At 43.7% G+C, this 15,597-nt stretch overlaps 1 protein-coding gene across 1 annotated transcript in view; it reads left to right on the top strand.

The window, feature by feature from the left end:
• ints8 (integrator complex subunit 8) overlaps positions 1-15,597 on the top strand; it is a 108,145-nt gene that overhangs the window by 57,320 nt on the left and 35,228 nt on the right. Inside the window, exons 16-19 of the mRNA XM_073024602.1 lie at positions 4,774-4,975; positions 9,854-9,975; positions 13,403-13,587; positions 15,472-15,505. Of these exons, the coding sequence (XP_072880703.1) occupies positions 4,774-4,975; positions 9,854-9,975; positions 13,403-13,587; positions 15,472-15,505 (543 nt within the window). The remainder of the gene's footprint in view (positions 1-4,773; positions 4,976-9,853; positions 9,976-13,402; positions 13,588-15,471; positions 15,506-15,597) is intronic.

Below are 15,597 nucleotides of genomic sequence, written 5' to 3'. Positions count from 1 at the left end.
TAGAATGGCCTAGAAATGGAGCAGAGAATTGTCTTTCCATTTAAGTAGTAATAAAGCCCAAAAGCAGGCCCTTCTAGGCCATGCCTGTCCTAGCAGGTGAAGTCAGCTCCAGCAGCCTAGTTCATATGAGATGTACAGAGAGATCCAATGGGCAGGAAGGCAGTACTGCACACTTTGTGGAGAGCGAAGGGTATGAGAAGGCACAGAAGTCATGGTCATCCGCTGCAGTCAAGGGTGACCCCTGGTCGAGAGAGTGCAACAACTTTTCCACTTTTAAAAACTGTCCCGCGCGGGTTTCTTGTCATCATCAAACATGGCGGACAGTCACAATTCAGCAGATGTTTAGCATGTGAGATGAAACCAGACCACTAGGAGAAACCCATGTGGCCACAGGAGAATATGTAAAATCCATCCTGAAGATCAGGATGAAGCCGAATCCCTGGAACTGTGGAGCAGCATACTAACTGCACTGCTGCGCCATATTCCTTTCATTCTGTCAGTAGCTCTAGAGATTGTATCACAGGTAGTCCCTGAGTTACGAACACCCGACTTACAGACAACTTGTAGTTAACGAACCGAGGAAGGGGAACGCCATCTGCCATTTTATGTTAGAACAGGACACCGTCCACCATTTTAAGTTGTTGCCGTTGACACTGTGTTGCGTGTTTAACTTTGTATTTGGCTTAAATTTTTCTTAGTAAGATTCACCCTGACCCTGCCCCCCTCCTCCCCCGTTCCGGTCGGCTGGTGGTGCAGAGAGATCAGCGCCGGGCTCGAGAACAGAGGTTTCCGAGTTCGATCCACTGACAGACCGCTCCCGTGCCGGGTTGATGTCGATCCAGTGACTCCCGTACCATCCGTGCTGGGTTGATGTCGAGCTCGCAACTCGACCTCGTAAAAAAAAAACACTGCCACCTCCAGTTTAAATTCCCACATGGAATATTGTGGAGGATCAAATACCCAAACCCAGCACAGCCCCCACTTGTCCCATTTAACCTGTCTCAGTACAGTGGTCCTTAGGACCCAGCGGACCTCGGGACCCGCCACCCGCAGTGTTTCTGTTCCATTGGCGGGAAGCGATCGCAATTGAAAATAAAGTGGAAATAATAAAGCGTTTGGAAAGAGGTGAAACACCATCAGTCATTAGAAAATCGTTAGGCTACAGTCAGTCAACGATCAGAACAATTTTAAAGGATAAAGTGAGAATAATGGAGCATGTGAAAGGTCCTGCCCCGATGAAAGCTACAATTATTATTAAGCAACGCAGTGGTTTAATTATTGGAATACATACGTTTCTTAAGTGTTTTAGATGCATAGAAAGGTAAAATATATACTATATACTAAGACAAACATTTGACTAACTGATGCTAAATAATACCGGATGTACTTGTTCCAACTTACGTACAAATCCGACTTAAAGACGGACTCAGGAACGGAACTCGTATGTAACCCGGGGACTGCCTGTATTGATACTCAGTACTAGCTTCCCTGCCCCTTGGGCAGGAAAGTTCACTTTGTGGAAATTGATTGCAATTCTAAGAACCAGACTTTGTGCTAGGCTGTGGAAAAGATCCTTAAAAACACATCATGCAGCCATTCAGAGTAGTGTCCCTCTCTTCACTTCCACACACTTCTGAAACCTGGTTTCTCTCAGATCCCCATCAACTCCCTTTAATTCATTTTGCCGCTAACGTGCAGAGAGTAAAGACATAATGACGAGCTCTGTGTTCATACAGTGAAATGCGTCGTTTGCCTCAAATCAAATCAGAGAGGATTGCGCTACTGACAGCCCGCAAGCATCGCCATGCTTCTGGCATAGATGGCATCCAGAATTCACTGACCCATACATCTTTGAACCATGGGTGGACACCAGATCACACAGAGGAAACCCTTGCAACCACGGGGGGAGCATACAAACTCCTTACAGAAAGAAGTGGGAATAGAATCCCGATCAGCAATCACTGGTGCTGTAAAGCATTTGTGCTAACTGCCCTGCTATTGTGCCCACTCACCCCCACCCCACTGTAAAGAAGCAACTTACAGTGGCCAATTAACCTACCAGCTCAAGGGAAGAAGCTCATACTATCGCAGAGCAAAGGTACAAATTCCACACAGACTCAGCCCTTATAAGAACTGAACCTGGCTCTCTGGAGTTCAAGCAGTGTTAATCATCATGCCAGACACCAATCCTAAAATTGCACTATTGAAGATAATGAACTACAGGTTGAGCATCACTTTCCCGAAATGCTGGGGGCCGGAAGTGTTTCCGATTTCAGATTTTGGAATATTTTCATCTTTATAATGAGCTACCTTGGGAACAGGACCCCCGTTTACATTACACATACAGCTCCTCTCCTATTAGATTCTTTCTTCTCCAGCCCTTTTCCTCTCCTACCCACCTGGCTTCACCTATCACCTTCCAGCTAGCCTCTTCCCCCTCCCTCACCTTTTTATTCTGTCATCTTCCCCCTTCCATCTCAGTCCTGAAGAAAAGACTCGGCCCAAAATGGTGATAGTTTAAAGGTTCAAAGGTACAATTTAATGTCAGAGAAATGTATACAATATACACCCTGAAATGCTTTTCTTTCACAATCATCCATGAAAACAGAGGTGCCCCAAAGAATGAACGACAGTTAAATGTCAGAACCCTGAAGTCCCCCCACCTTCCCCCTCCCGCACGTAAGCGGCAGCAAGCAACAATCCCTCACCCCCCACCAGCAAAAAAAAGCATCAGCACCGCCCCCGAGCACTCAAACATGAGCAAAGCAACAGCAAAGACACAGACTTGCAGTTACCCCAAAAACTACGCACTTCATCCAGTATTCGACGTACCATAGGTTCTCTCTCTCCCTAATAAGGGAGGAAGAAGTCTCCATTTTCCCAGCAAGCAGGGGAGACATAACAAACAACTCAATGGCTTACGATATTAAAAGTCTGTTATGTCACTTTTTTCGAGCTCTGTGCCTGAAGATCACAAAGATCCCGGGTCTTCAGGCACATAGTCACAGATATCCCGACTCCCCCGATGACACACGGGTCTCCTGTCATGACACTGACCCTCGATCTGCCTGTCTCCAGAGCCCCTTGATAGCAGGCTTCCAAATCCGAGCTGGACTCTGGCTGAGCCTTTGGCATGTCGAACAACAACGGTCGGTTATGAAACCCCATGAGTGGGTCCCATTCCCACAAGAAACCGTAGTCAGCATGTAACTCCAGGTCAGGGTTTTCCAAAGAACCCTGAAAGGGGAAAAATAGAGATATTAAAGATGGAAATAGAGCTGTTTCCATAGGTGCAAGCAAAGGAGTCACCGTTAGGTGCCATTAACCCTCCTAAGCTTCACTTAAATTTTCCATAGATCCTACTTGACCTGCTGAGTTCCTCCAACACTTTGTGAGACTAGAACTAGAAGTGGTAGATATGGATTTGAATTCACCATTTAAGAGAAGTTGAAGAGGTACAGAAGGGTATGGTCCAGGTACCGGTCATGGGTCTAGCCAGAATAGCATGTTGGCATGGACAAGGTGGGCCCAAAGACCTGTTTATGTGCTGTAGTGTTCTATCACTATGAATAATGTGTACAGTTCTGGTCAATTGTGTACAGTTCTGGTCATTGTGTACAGTTCTGGTCACCGAATTATAGGAAAGATATCAATAAATTAGAGAGAGTGCAGAGACGATTTACTAGGATGTTACCTGGGTTTCAGCACTTAAGTTACAGAGAAAGGTTGAACAAGTTAGGTCTCTATTCATTGGAGCGTAGAAGGTTGAGGGGGGATTTGATCGAGGTATTTAAAATGTTGAGAGGGATAGATAGAGTTGACGTGAATAGGCTGTTTCCATTGAGAGTAGGGGAGATTCAAACGAGAGGACATGATTTGAGAGTTAGGGCGCAAAAGTTTAAGGGAAACACGAGGGGTATTTCTTTACTCAGAGAGTGATAGCTGTGTGGAATGAGCTTCCTGTAGAAGTAGTAGAGGCCAGTTCAGTTGTGTCATTTAAGGTAAAATTGGATAGATATATGGACAGGAAAGGAGTGAAGAGTCCTTGAAGATGTCCTGGAAACGATCATTGTTCTAGACAAAATAAATCTATTAAAGCACTGACAAAAAACCCTTTATATTATTTTATATTTATTATTGTCAAACAGTAATGCCCCTAGTTGTTTTGAAGGGAATCTGTATCGTTTAGAGGCACAGAGCTATAGAGCAGATAAAGGCCCTTGCCAACCACTTGCCAACCACTGTTGCATTGCCATGCATAATAATAAAGAACCATCAATTACAATAAGAATCATGTTTTTAAAAATAAATAGTGTTAAAAGAAAGCAAAAAAAGTAATGTGATAGTGTATATGGGTAAATTGTCCATTCAGATGACAGAGGAGAAGCTGTTCCTGGAACGTTGAGTGTGTGTCTTCAGACTCCTGTAGCTCCTCCTGAGTACTGAGAAGTGGGCATGTTCTGGGAGATGGGGGTCCTTAATAAAGGATGCCACCTTTTTGAGGCATCGCCTTTTGAAGATGGGCAGTTATTTAGGGAGACTAGTGCCCATAATGGAGCTGGCTGAATTTACAACTTTCTGTGGCTTTTTCTGATCCTCTGTATTTTGTTATATTGTGCCTGATGTAAGGATTTTCTGACACACTGTAATTCCTTGAACAAGAGCTGCAATGTGCTATCAGGTTTTTGTTTTACACTAGTTTTTTGTATAGTCCATCTGTAGTGACATGTTTCTTTTTGAGTAAAAATTTTCAATTGCCTCGTTCTGATTCAGGATTTTGCCCATGCGAGGCAGCTCTATTCTACCTGCCTCGAACTGGTTACGGAATTTTCCCCAAAACTCCGGCAGGTTATGCTCAATGAGATGTTACTCTTGGAAATCTCTGCCCACAAAGCAGAGACAGAAAGTGCAGGAGAACGCCCACCAGCCGACCTTGTGAGCCGTGTTCGAGGTTACCTTGAGATGAGACTACCAGGTAACCAAGTTTTTGTTTCACAGGCTTTCAAAATATAAAGTGTAGCACAATGTTCCACACCACTAGTTCTTCATGTAGACTTGATAATCTTGACTTTGTATAAGAAAAACAGATCACCATTGTATTTCTCCCGATTAAGGGGAATGCTATGTGATAGAATGAGACATGAAAAAGCATCTTAGCCCAAAATGTTGACTGTTTATTCATTTCCACAGATGCTGCCTGACTTGCTGAGTTCCTCTAGCATTTTGTGTGTGTTGCTCTGGATTTCCAGCTTCTGCAGAATTTCTTGTGTTTATGATAGAATTACTTTTTTTCCTTGTGGACCTCTGGTCCACTCCATAATGAAGTTCATGGAGATCTTTGACCAGGTCACAACTTCATCTTCAGCAGCAATGTTTTGTATGTGAGAATATCGTTGTGAGAAAGGAGAAGGAGGAACATCAAGATATTTCTGTAGATAGGTGACCAAAACTGGTCACAGTGCTCCAAACTAGGCCTTGTACAATTTCAACATACATCCCAACTCCTATACTCAATAGTAAACACAAAGTACACTGCAGATGCTGTGGTCAAATCAACATGTACAAATAAGCTGGATGAACTCAGCAGGTCGGGCAGCATCCGTTGACTGCGTATTTCAATGGATGCTGCCTGACCTGCTGAGTTCATCCAGCTTGTTTGTACGTGTCCTATACGCAATACATTGATTTATGAAGGTCAGTGTACCAAAAGCTTTCTTTCTGACCCGAAATAGATTAACATTAAAGGCTAGATGCAAAAAAAAATTGAAAAGGATTAGAGCTGAGATCAGAGGATGGAAGAGAGTAGAGGAAAGGTGATGGTGGGGTTTTCAGGAAGGTTGATTGGGAGGAAGATGGAGGCACCAAAGATCCAAGAGCTGATGGTGGGGCCTGAGACACTGGATTGTAGAGTGGTAGTGGTGGAAAGAGAGACTGGGATGCCGCAGCAGCGCATGGTCTTGGTCTGGAGGTCCTGGTGGTCAAGGTCCAGGCTGGAGTCAGAGCCAGATGCCGCGCAGCTAGCAGTCTGAAGTTGTCTAGAGTTGTGGGAACTGGCATTGACGGCAGTGGAATCCGGCTTCTGGAGGCACTGGGGGTTGGAACCGGTGTTGGCGATAGTGGTGTCGCATTAAGGCCCAGGGCAGTCGGGGCTGGGGATGGAGTCAGCAAGATCCATAATCTGGGGACATCCAGAATTGTCACAATTGGAGACAGCGAGATTTGTGGTTTGGAAACGAGCGATCTACCGATCCTTGCTGGACATGAGACAGGTGAAGATCCTGCAGTTGTACTGTACTGCTGCAAAAATAAATCATGACATAAGGTAGCGAGAAAAAAGCTTTCAAACCCATTGCAATTACCCGCTTTCCTGCATTAATTACTCATAACCTGAATCAGATATGGGTCTCTTTTGTGGATTCAGCGGGAAGGGGGCAGGAAGGGAGGAATCGTGGTTGAGAAAAGGGAGAAGAGAAGGAATGGGAAGCACCAGAAAGACATACTATAATAACAAAAATACTGGAGGAACTCAGCAAGCTAGACAGCATCTATGGAAAAGTGTAAGCGGTAGGTCGTATTAATGTTGTTAAAATGTATGTTCTCCCCAAATTTTTATACTTATTTCAATCTATCCCAATTTTTATTCCTAAATCTTTTTTTGATTCCTTAGACTCTATTATTTTGTCATATCTGTGGCAGAATAAGCACTCTAGAATTAATAAAATCCATCTCCAAAAATCTAAAAAAGAGGGTGGCATGGCTTTACCTAACTTTCATTTATATTATTGGGCAGCTAATATACGTTGTGCTACCTTTTGGTCTTTCTTCCACGGCCAACCCGAGTGCCCTAACTGGGTGGCAATGGAGTTGAGCTCCACTAAAGAATTATCTATCTCTGCACTTGGCTCTGCACTCCCTAGTAGTCTGCCCAGATCAATAGCTAATCCTCGTTAGACACACTTTGCGTATATGGGCTCAGTTCAGGAAATGCTATGGTTTCCAGGGGTTTTCCGTTTCCAGCCCTGTCGCACATAATCACCTTTTTTTACCTACTACGTACGATTCAGCATTCCATGTTTGGTATAGGAAGGGCATTAGACATTTTGAAGATCTTTTCATTGATAATCGCTTCGCTTCTTTTCAGCAGCTCTCTGTTAAGTTCAATCTGCCTAACGCTCATTTTTTCAGATATCTCCAAACCCAACACTTTATTGCTCCTTTAATTCCTAACTTTCCTGAAGTGCCTGTGAAAAATGCTATGGACCTATTTCTTTCCATTAATCCACTAGGTAAAGGTTTAATATCAATTACCCGAGATAAACTAGCAGCCTTACGACGGGCCCCTGTGGATAAAGTTAAAATGGCCTGGGAGCAGGATTTAAATATCTCCTTATCCGAGGAGAGCTGGGACTCAGTTCTCAAATTGGTTAACTCAACCTCTCTTTGTGCTCGCCATTGCCTTTTACAGTTTAAGATTGTTCATAGAGCCCATATGTCTAAATCTAAACTATCTCGATTCTACCATAGCATTAGTCCGCTCTGTGATAAATGCAAGAGGGGCGTGGCCTCTCTCATCCATATGTACTGGTTCTGTCCTAGCTTGGAGAAATTCTGGAAAGATGTCTTCACTACGTTATCGTGTATTCTGAATCAGCACCTAGAACCAAACCCCTTAATTGCTCTGTTCAGTTTTTGGGGCGAGACAGATTTATGTCTGTGTCCAACCAAATGCCGAATATTATCCTTTGCCTCTCTCCTGGCTAGACGCTTGATCCTCCTTAGATGGAGAGATGTTGCCCCGCCCACTCATGCGCAATGGCTTAATGACATTATGGCCTGCTTGGACCTCGAAAAAATTCACTATTCAGTTCTTAATTCGGATCTAAAGTTCCATAAGGTCTGGGGACCTTTTATCGAGTACTTTCATAACCTTCCTCTTGACTAGGGTTTTTTTTTCTTTTCGGTCCCTTGCTTTCAGCTCCCTTTTTTTTCTGGTAGCAGGCATTATTATCCTCTGTTGCTAAGTGTATTCACAGTCTGGGAGTTTGACTGTCCTGACTTATACTCTCTATATTGTGTTGTGGTCGGTCTGGAGTTGTTGTTGTTTTTTCTTGTGTTGTGGGGCTTGGGGAGGATACTAAGCTTACTTGTCTTTAATTTAGGTGCTTTTTTGTTAAATTCTCTTCCTTTGTAGCATATTGTTATTGTATGCTTAATTTTGCACTGTATTAATGTTCCTCATTGGGATTTGGGGTTTTTAATTTGTAAAATGTTTTGAAAAACTAATTTAAAAATTTATTATAAAAAAAAGTGTAAGCAGTTGGTGTTTTGGGTCGAACCCTTAATCAGGTCTGCGCACACCCCTGGCACTCCATCTCTGCCCCCTGTCCCACACCCCTCCTGGCACTCCATCTCTGCCCCCTGTCCCACACCCCTCCTGGCACTCCACCTCTGCCTCCTGGCACTCCATGTCTGCCCCCTGTCCCACACCCCTCCTGGCACTCCACCTCTGCCTCCCGGCACTCCATCTCTGCCCCCTGTCCCACACCCCTCCTGGCACTCCACCTCTGCCTCCTGGCACTCCATCTTGGACTCCTGGCACTCCATCTCTGCCCCCTGTCCCACACCCCTCCTGGCACTCCATGTCTGCCCCCTGTCCCACACCCCTCCTGGCACCACCTCTGCCCACTGTCCCACACCCCTCCTGGCACTCCATCTCTGCCCCCTGTCCCACACCCCTCCTGGCACTCCACCTCTGCCTCCTGGCACTCCATCTCTGCCCCCTGTCCCACACCCCTCCTGGCACTCCATGTCTGCCCCCTGTCCCACACCCCTCCTGGCACCACCTCTGCCCACTGTCCCACACCCCTCCTGGCACTCCATCTCTGCCCCCTGTCCCACACCCCTCCTGGCACTCCACCTCTGCCTCCTGGCACTCCATCTCTGCCACCTGTCCCACACCCCTCCTGGCACTCCATCTCTGCCCCCTGTCCCACACCCCTCCTGGCACACCATCTCTGCCTCCTGGCACACCATCTCTGCCTCCTGTCCCACACCCCTCCTGGCACTCCACCTCTGCCTCCTGGCATTCCATCTCTGCCCCCTGTCCCACACCCCTCCTGGCACTCCACCTCTGCCCCCTGTCCCACACCCCTCCTGGCATTCCATCTCTGCCCCCTGTCCCACACCCCTCCTGGCACTCCATCTCTGCCCCCTGTCCCACACCCCTCCTGGCATTCCATCTCTGCCCCCTGTCCCACACCCCTCCTGGCACTCCATCTCTGCCCCCTGTCCCACACCCCTCCTGGCACTCCACCTCTGCCCCCTGTCCCACACCCCTCCTGGCATTCCATCTCTGCCCCCTGTCCCACACTCCTCCTGGCACTCCATCTCTGCCCCCTGTCCCACACCCCTCCTGCAGTACTCCATCCTTGCCAATCCCAACATCCTTTGCTCCTGTCAGATTTACAATCTGGCTCTCCGCTCCACGTTGTCAAACAGTGCTTATGACTTTTGCACAGAACTGTATGTATTGCAATGTACTTCTGCCGTAAAACAACAAATTTCACAGCATATGCCAGAGATATGAAACCTCATTCTGATTATACAGCAAGATGGAATGAGACTCTTTTTGCATTGGGTAATCTTTTGATCCAGTAATCACTAGGTCATCAGATTAACTGTTAAACCTTTTGTAACTTCCAAGACTGACGTCCTTTCTTTCATCACCAGGATTCATTGAGAAATGCATTGTTAATTCTGGATTTTATGAGTAAAATACTGTAGTTGTGATTAATAATGGTTTACCTGTCCATTTATGCCAATTTCAATGTATTAATTCTTTCAAATGTTTCAGACATCCCATTGCGACAAATTATAACAGAAGAGTGTGTAGCCTTCATGTTGAACTGGAAGGAGCACGAATATCTCACACTTCAAATTCCTGCACCCCTTACCCAGAACAATCCATTTGTGAAGGTAACTGGACTTCTATTCATTGTCTTGAGCTTGGTGAACAAAAACATATTGTGTGTTTTTGTGGAAAAAAGGAGTAAAAGAGACACAAATGATTGTTAATCTGATGTTAACTCATTCAATGTGGTGTTAATAGCAGATTAAGCAAATTCAGGCATTTGCAGAAACGTTGACTACTTTTTTCCATAAATGCTGCCTGACCTCCTGAGGCTAAGTCCACACTACACCAGCTAAATCCTTAACCGAAGCTTTTTCTCTTCGTTTTTACCCTCTGTCCACACTAAAACGGCGTTTTTGTCCCCCAAAACCGGAGCTTTTCAGAAACGCTTTCCAGGGTGTGTATTTTTGAAAAAGCTGCTCAGGCAGATCAGTGTGGACGGGGTAACCGGAGAAATCTGAAAACGCTGTCAGACGGCAGCGCGCTATTTCATTGTTTTCTTGAACGCAACCTAACAATTTCAAAACAGGTGGCAATGAGACTGAAGCCAGAAGAGTTAGAAATGTACTCACCAAATACTTTGACCCATAACTTACTGAATAAATAAGTATACTCACTTTGTCCTGTTTTCTGTCCTTGTTCGTATGAAGGTGGTTTACCTATTTATGCAAGTACTTCTCTGACAATAGATGTGTAACAGCCTAATGTAACATTGTATGGAAATGCAAGATATACTGATGCAGATATGTTTTATACATTTAACAAGGTGCTTTATTAATGCAACAGAGTTAGTTTTTCAATGTTTGTCGTCAGCCAGGTCATACAGTCCGTGAACCCCCTGTTGGTTGCCTCCATACGCTTTAGTATTTGTTTTTTTTTACTTTTAAGTCCTCCTGCGCGAGAGCCAACAGCTGCCCGTCATTTAAGTTTTTCCTGTACAAACTTGCACCGTCTTTCACAGCGAGATTCGACACCAAACATACCGCTTGTTTTCGGTAGATGTGTCCTGCGCATGCTCAGTAGGAGGAGATTCACTGAAATCTCCGTTTCAATGTGGACAGAGATATTTTTAAAAACGCATAGTGTGGACGCCTATCGTTTTTACGTGAAACCGGCGTTTTCAAAATTATCCGGTCTAGTGTGGATGTAGTCTGAGTTCCTCCAGCATTTTGTGTGTGTTGCTCGGATTTCCAGCATCTGCAGGTTTTCTTTCATTTGCAGATTAAAGCATAATGGAATTTCAATCATTGACAAAGAATTAGTTAATTGAAATGCTTTTCTGTCTGTAGTGACAAGAAGATAACTCTTGGTGAACCATTTTAAAACAATTAAATGGTATTTATTTGTTGCGATAACAGTGTGGAAGCCCTTCAAGACACACCACCCAGCAATCCCCAACTTAATCCTAGCCTAATTACAAGACAAGAAAATCTGAGATGCTGGAAATCCAGATCAACACACACAAAATGCTGGAGGAACTCAGCAGGTCAGGCAGCATTTAATGAGAGAAATAAACAGTCAATGTTTCAGGCAGCAACTCTTTATTAGTTCGTTAATGAAGATTTTTAACTTCATTAAAAATTTGTTGGCTCGAGGAAGGAGAACGCCATCCACCATTTTAAGTCGGATCATGTTGCCGTTAATACTGTGTTGAGTGTGTAACTTTGTATTTGGCTTAAATTTTTCTTAGCAAGATTCACCCTGACCCCCTTTTCCAGTCAGGACCGCCCCCACTTGTCCGATTTAACCTGTCTCAGTGCAGGTGGAATTTAGGACCCGGGGGAGCTCCAGACCCACCGCCTGCGGCTGCTGCTGAATCCACAGTGTTTCTGTTCCATTGACGGAAAAAGATCACGATTGAAAATAAAGTGGAAATAATAACGATCGGAAAGAGGTGAAATGATTGGTCATTGGAAAAGCGTTAGGCTACAGTCGGTCAATGATCGGAACAATTTTAAAGGATAAAGTGAGAATAATGGAGCATGTGAAAGGCCCTGCCCCGATGAAAGCTAGAATTATTAATAAGCAACACAGTGGTTTAATTATTGGAATACGTACGTTTCTTAAGTGTTTTATATTCATAGAAAGGTAAAATATATACTAAGACAAACGTTTGACTAACTGACACTAAATAATACTGGATGTACCTGTTCTGATTTATGTACAAATCCGACTTAAAGACAGACTTAGGAATGGAACTTGTTCGTAGCCTGTTTCTACAGAATCCCCTGTGATTGTTATTTGGCTGTAGTGGTGATGTTGTTAAAGTCACTTCTGGTCACTGGATACTCACAGGGTGCCCTCAGCCTATCTTTATGTTGTGTTGCTTGTTAACAGAAACAGTGCATTTCACTGAATGTTTTAATGACACATGTTTTAATAAAAGGGTTATGGGCTGAGTGCGGGCCAGTGGGACCAGGTGAGAGTAAGCATTCAGCACGGACTAGAAGGGCCAAGATGGCTTGTTTCCGTGCTGTAATTGTTATGTGGTTTTATGGTTATAAAATCTGAATCTGAATTTCTATAGTTTTTGTAGATCAGAGGAGTAAGGATGATGCTGAATAAAATTCTGGGATCATGTTTAAATCTTCTCTTTGACGGGAGTTTAGTGAAACCTTCTTTCACTGCTTCCCCTTCTGTGATCTCTTCTGCTCTCTGCAACCATGTGCTCACCCAGACTTTCCCTATCATATTCCTTCTTCTCCAGCCCTTTGCCATTTCCATCAATCAACTCCCGACTTCATTGCCCCTCCTTCACCCACCTGTCTTCACCTATCACCATCTAGCTTGTGTTCCTTCCTTCCTCTTTCTCCCCCCACCCAACCTTCCTGTACTGGCATCTTCCCCCCTTCTTTTCCAGCTCTAATGAAGTCTCTTGGCCCAGAATAGCAACTGTTTATTCATTTCCATAGATGTTGCCTAACTTGAGTTCCTCCAACATTTTGTGGGTGTTGAATCTAAAATTTTATAGTTATGCTACTAAAAATTTTGTAAGCCAAAAGTATTTATTTTTATTTAGAATTACAGCATGGCCCTTAGGTCCGTGCCACCCAGCAAACCCCGAGTTTAATCCTAGTCTAATCACAGGACAATTTACAATGACCAATTAACCTGCCAGCCTGTACATTTTTGGACTGTGTGAAGAAACCTGATTACCTGGAAGAAACCCACACGGTCACGGGGCGAATGACAAGCAGTGTAACCCTGGTACTGTAAAGCATTGTGCTAACCACTACATGACCATGCAGCCTCTATTAGAAATGAAATGCTGTTATGCAAGTCAAAATAATTCCTCTTCCATTAATGTTCCTCGACCCACATCTGAAGTGTGACAGGTCTGAGAGGGCCACTTGAAATGATCTACCCTTTGGATAGGATATAATGAACGTAAAGAATAATCCAGTGAGCTGATTTCAACATTTTATACCTTCTCATTTAAGTATGATGCTGAATAAACTTCTGTGATCATTGTGCCTTTTGTGTATCCTGTAGCTGGGACAACTCTTGGCTGCAACTTGCAAAGAGCTACCTGGCCCAAAAGAAAGCAGAAGAACTGCTAAAGACCTTTGGGACGTAGTTGTTCAAATCTTCTGTTTATCTAGTCAGCACAAACGGGTTAACGATGGAAGAAGCAGTTTAATAAAATACCGAGAATCCACGCTGGGGATCATGAAGAGGTAACGGCATTTTCACAACCTATTTATGTGGACTGTAAATGTTGTTAATGACACGTCAGTTATCAAATATCAAATTTGTTAAATTTTGTTCATCAGATTCACAAGAGATTCTAATACTTCCACATCATTTCTATGTACAGTGGATTCCAGTTAATTGGGACCAGTATACTTTGGCCCAGTTAGCCGAAGTTTCATGCAAATATTTTTAAAAGTATAAAAACGACAAACTGCTGTTTAGCTGAGTAACAAGCTATATATTCAGATGGAATACAGAACAAATTAGAACACTGCCAATACAATTACCATACAATAAAACTGTGTATTAGTTCCTAATAGTTATCTGCTGAGGAATTCATCCAGTGTATTCTACCATTCTTCGATTGACTGTCAATGAACAAAATCAGCACAGACTCCTGGTACAGATAATGGACTGGCTTCATACAGTGCTTTTGACAACTATCAGTGACAGAAGTCACTGCTTTAGGAACACAAGCACACACGACTGATGTTATTTAAATCTGTTCACTCAATGCATGGTGTAGTGCTAACAGCCACACAAGTGCATGTGACTGAGACGAGTTAAAAGCTAATCAGCAACAGTCAGCTGTCCTGCTGTCCCAGTTAAGCAGAATATTGTCCGAGTCCTGGCTGTTTTCTTGATTAGTATTTGTTCTTTGATTTTGTCAAGATTTGTTTATCAGATTCACAAGAGATTCTGCAGATGCTGGAATCTGTAGAATCTCCTGTGTTAATGACTTGCTGCTCCACTGTGAAATCCTACCCTGAAGAAGTTTAAATCTGCTCTTTGACAGGAGTTCAGTGAGACCCTCTCTCACTGCTCCCCATTTTCTGAGCATCTTTGCTCCACCTACAACAGGCAGGATTTCCTGGTGGGCAACCATTTTATTTCCACTGCCGATTCCTATCCTGACATCTCAGTCCATGGCCTCTTCCACTGCCTCGATGAGGCCACACTCAGGTTAAAACAGCAACACCAATCTGAAAGATGTTTTTTCTTTCTTTCTCTCTATCTCTATCTTTATCATGGTCTTTGGTCTTTTTTTAATTAGGTTATTCTAATTTTTTTGCTCTGTGACTACCTATAAGTAGATAAATTTCACTGTGTATAATTTGCTCATTCTTTGATAGTAAATATGCTTTGAATCTTTGAACACCTTGTATTCTGTCTCAGTAGTCTCCAGCCTGATGGCAGGAACATCACTTTCAGTAATCTTCCCCCCCACCAACCCCCACTGCTCATTTGTCTATCACCTTCCTCTGGTGTCCCTCCTCCTTTCCTTTATCCCATGGTCCACTCTCCTCTCCTATCAGATTATTTCTACTTCAACCCTTTACCTCTTCCACAAATCACCTCCCAGCTTTTTACTGCAGTCCCCCTCGCCTACCTATCAATCTTCCCCCTCACCTAGTTTCACCTATCACCTTCCAGCTTGTAATCCTTCCCCTCCCCCACCTTCTTCCCCCTTTCCTTCCAATCCTGATGTAGGGTCTCAGCCTGAAATGTTGCCTGTTTATTTCTCTTCTTAGAAGCTGCCTGATCTGCTGAGTTCCTCAAGCTTTTTGTGTGTGTTCTTTCACACACTGCTCCCACTCTGATTATTCTGTTCTCATTTATCAAACCTCCAGCTCACTTCTTATTGTGCACAGATTAGCAATTGGAAATCAATAACATTTTCTAAGTATGTTTAGGCCAACATTCATTTTGTGTGCTAACAACCACGATTAAACCCTTGTCAAGTAAGGAAGACTAATAGCTGGTAAAAATTCTCTGAATAGCTTACAGTTTTATTATTTCTAAATGAAACAATTTCATGTTTTCGGAATTATAACATCTAACCTAGATTTTGTTTTTCCCGGATTTAGGAGCGAGCTGGTAACATTCATTAAGAGAATGAGTGTAAGCATCCTGTTATTTGACCTTGTTTTCTTTTCTGCGTTAAGTTAAATGGAATCATTAGCAGGGTTGGTTTGTAAATTTAATAACAATTA

Source organism: Hemitrygon akajei, chromosome 1, assembly GCF_048418815.1.
Source record: "Hemitrygon akajei chromosome 1, sHemAka1.3, whole genome shotgun sequence".
Lineage (NCBI taxonomy): Eukaryota > Metazoa > Chordata > Chondrichthyes > Myliobatiformes > Dasyatidae > Hemitrygon > Hemitrygon akajei.
This window is presented reverse-complemented; position numbering and strand designations above follow the sequence as displayed.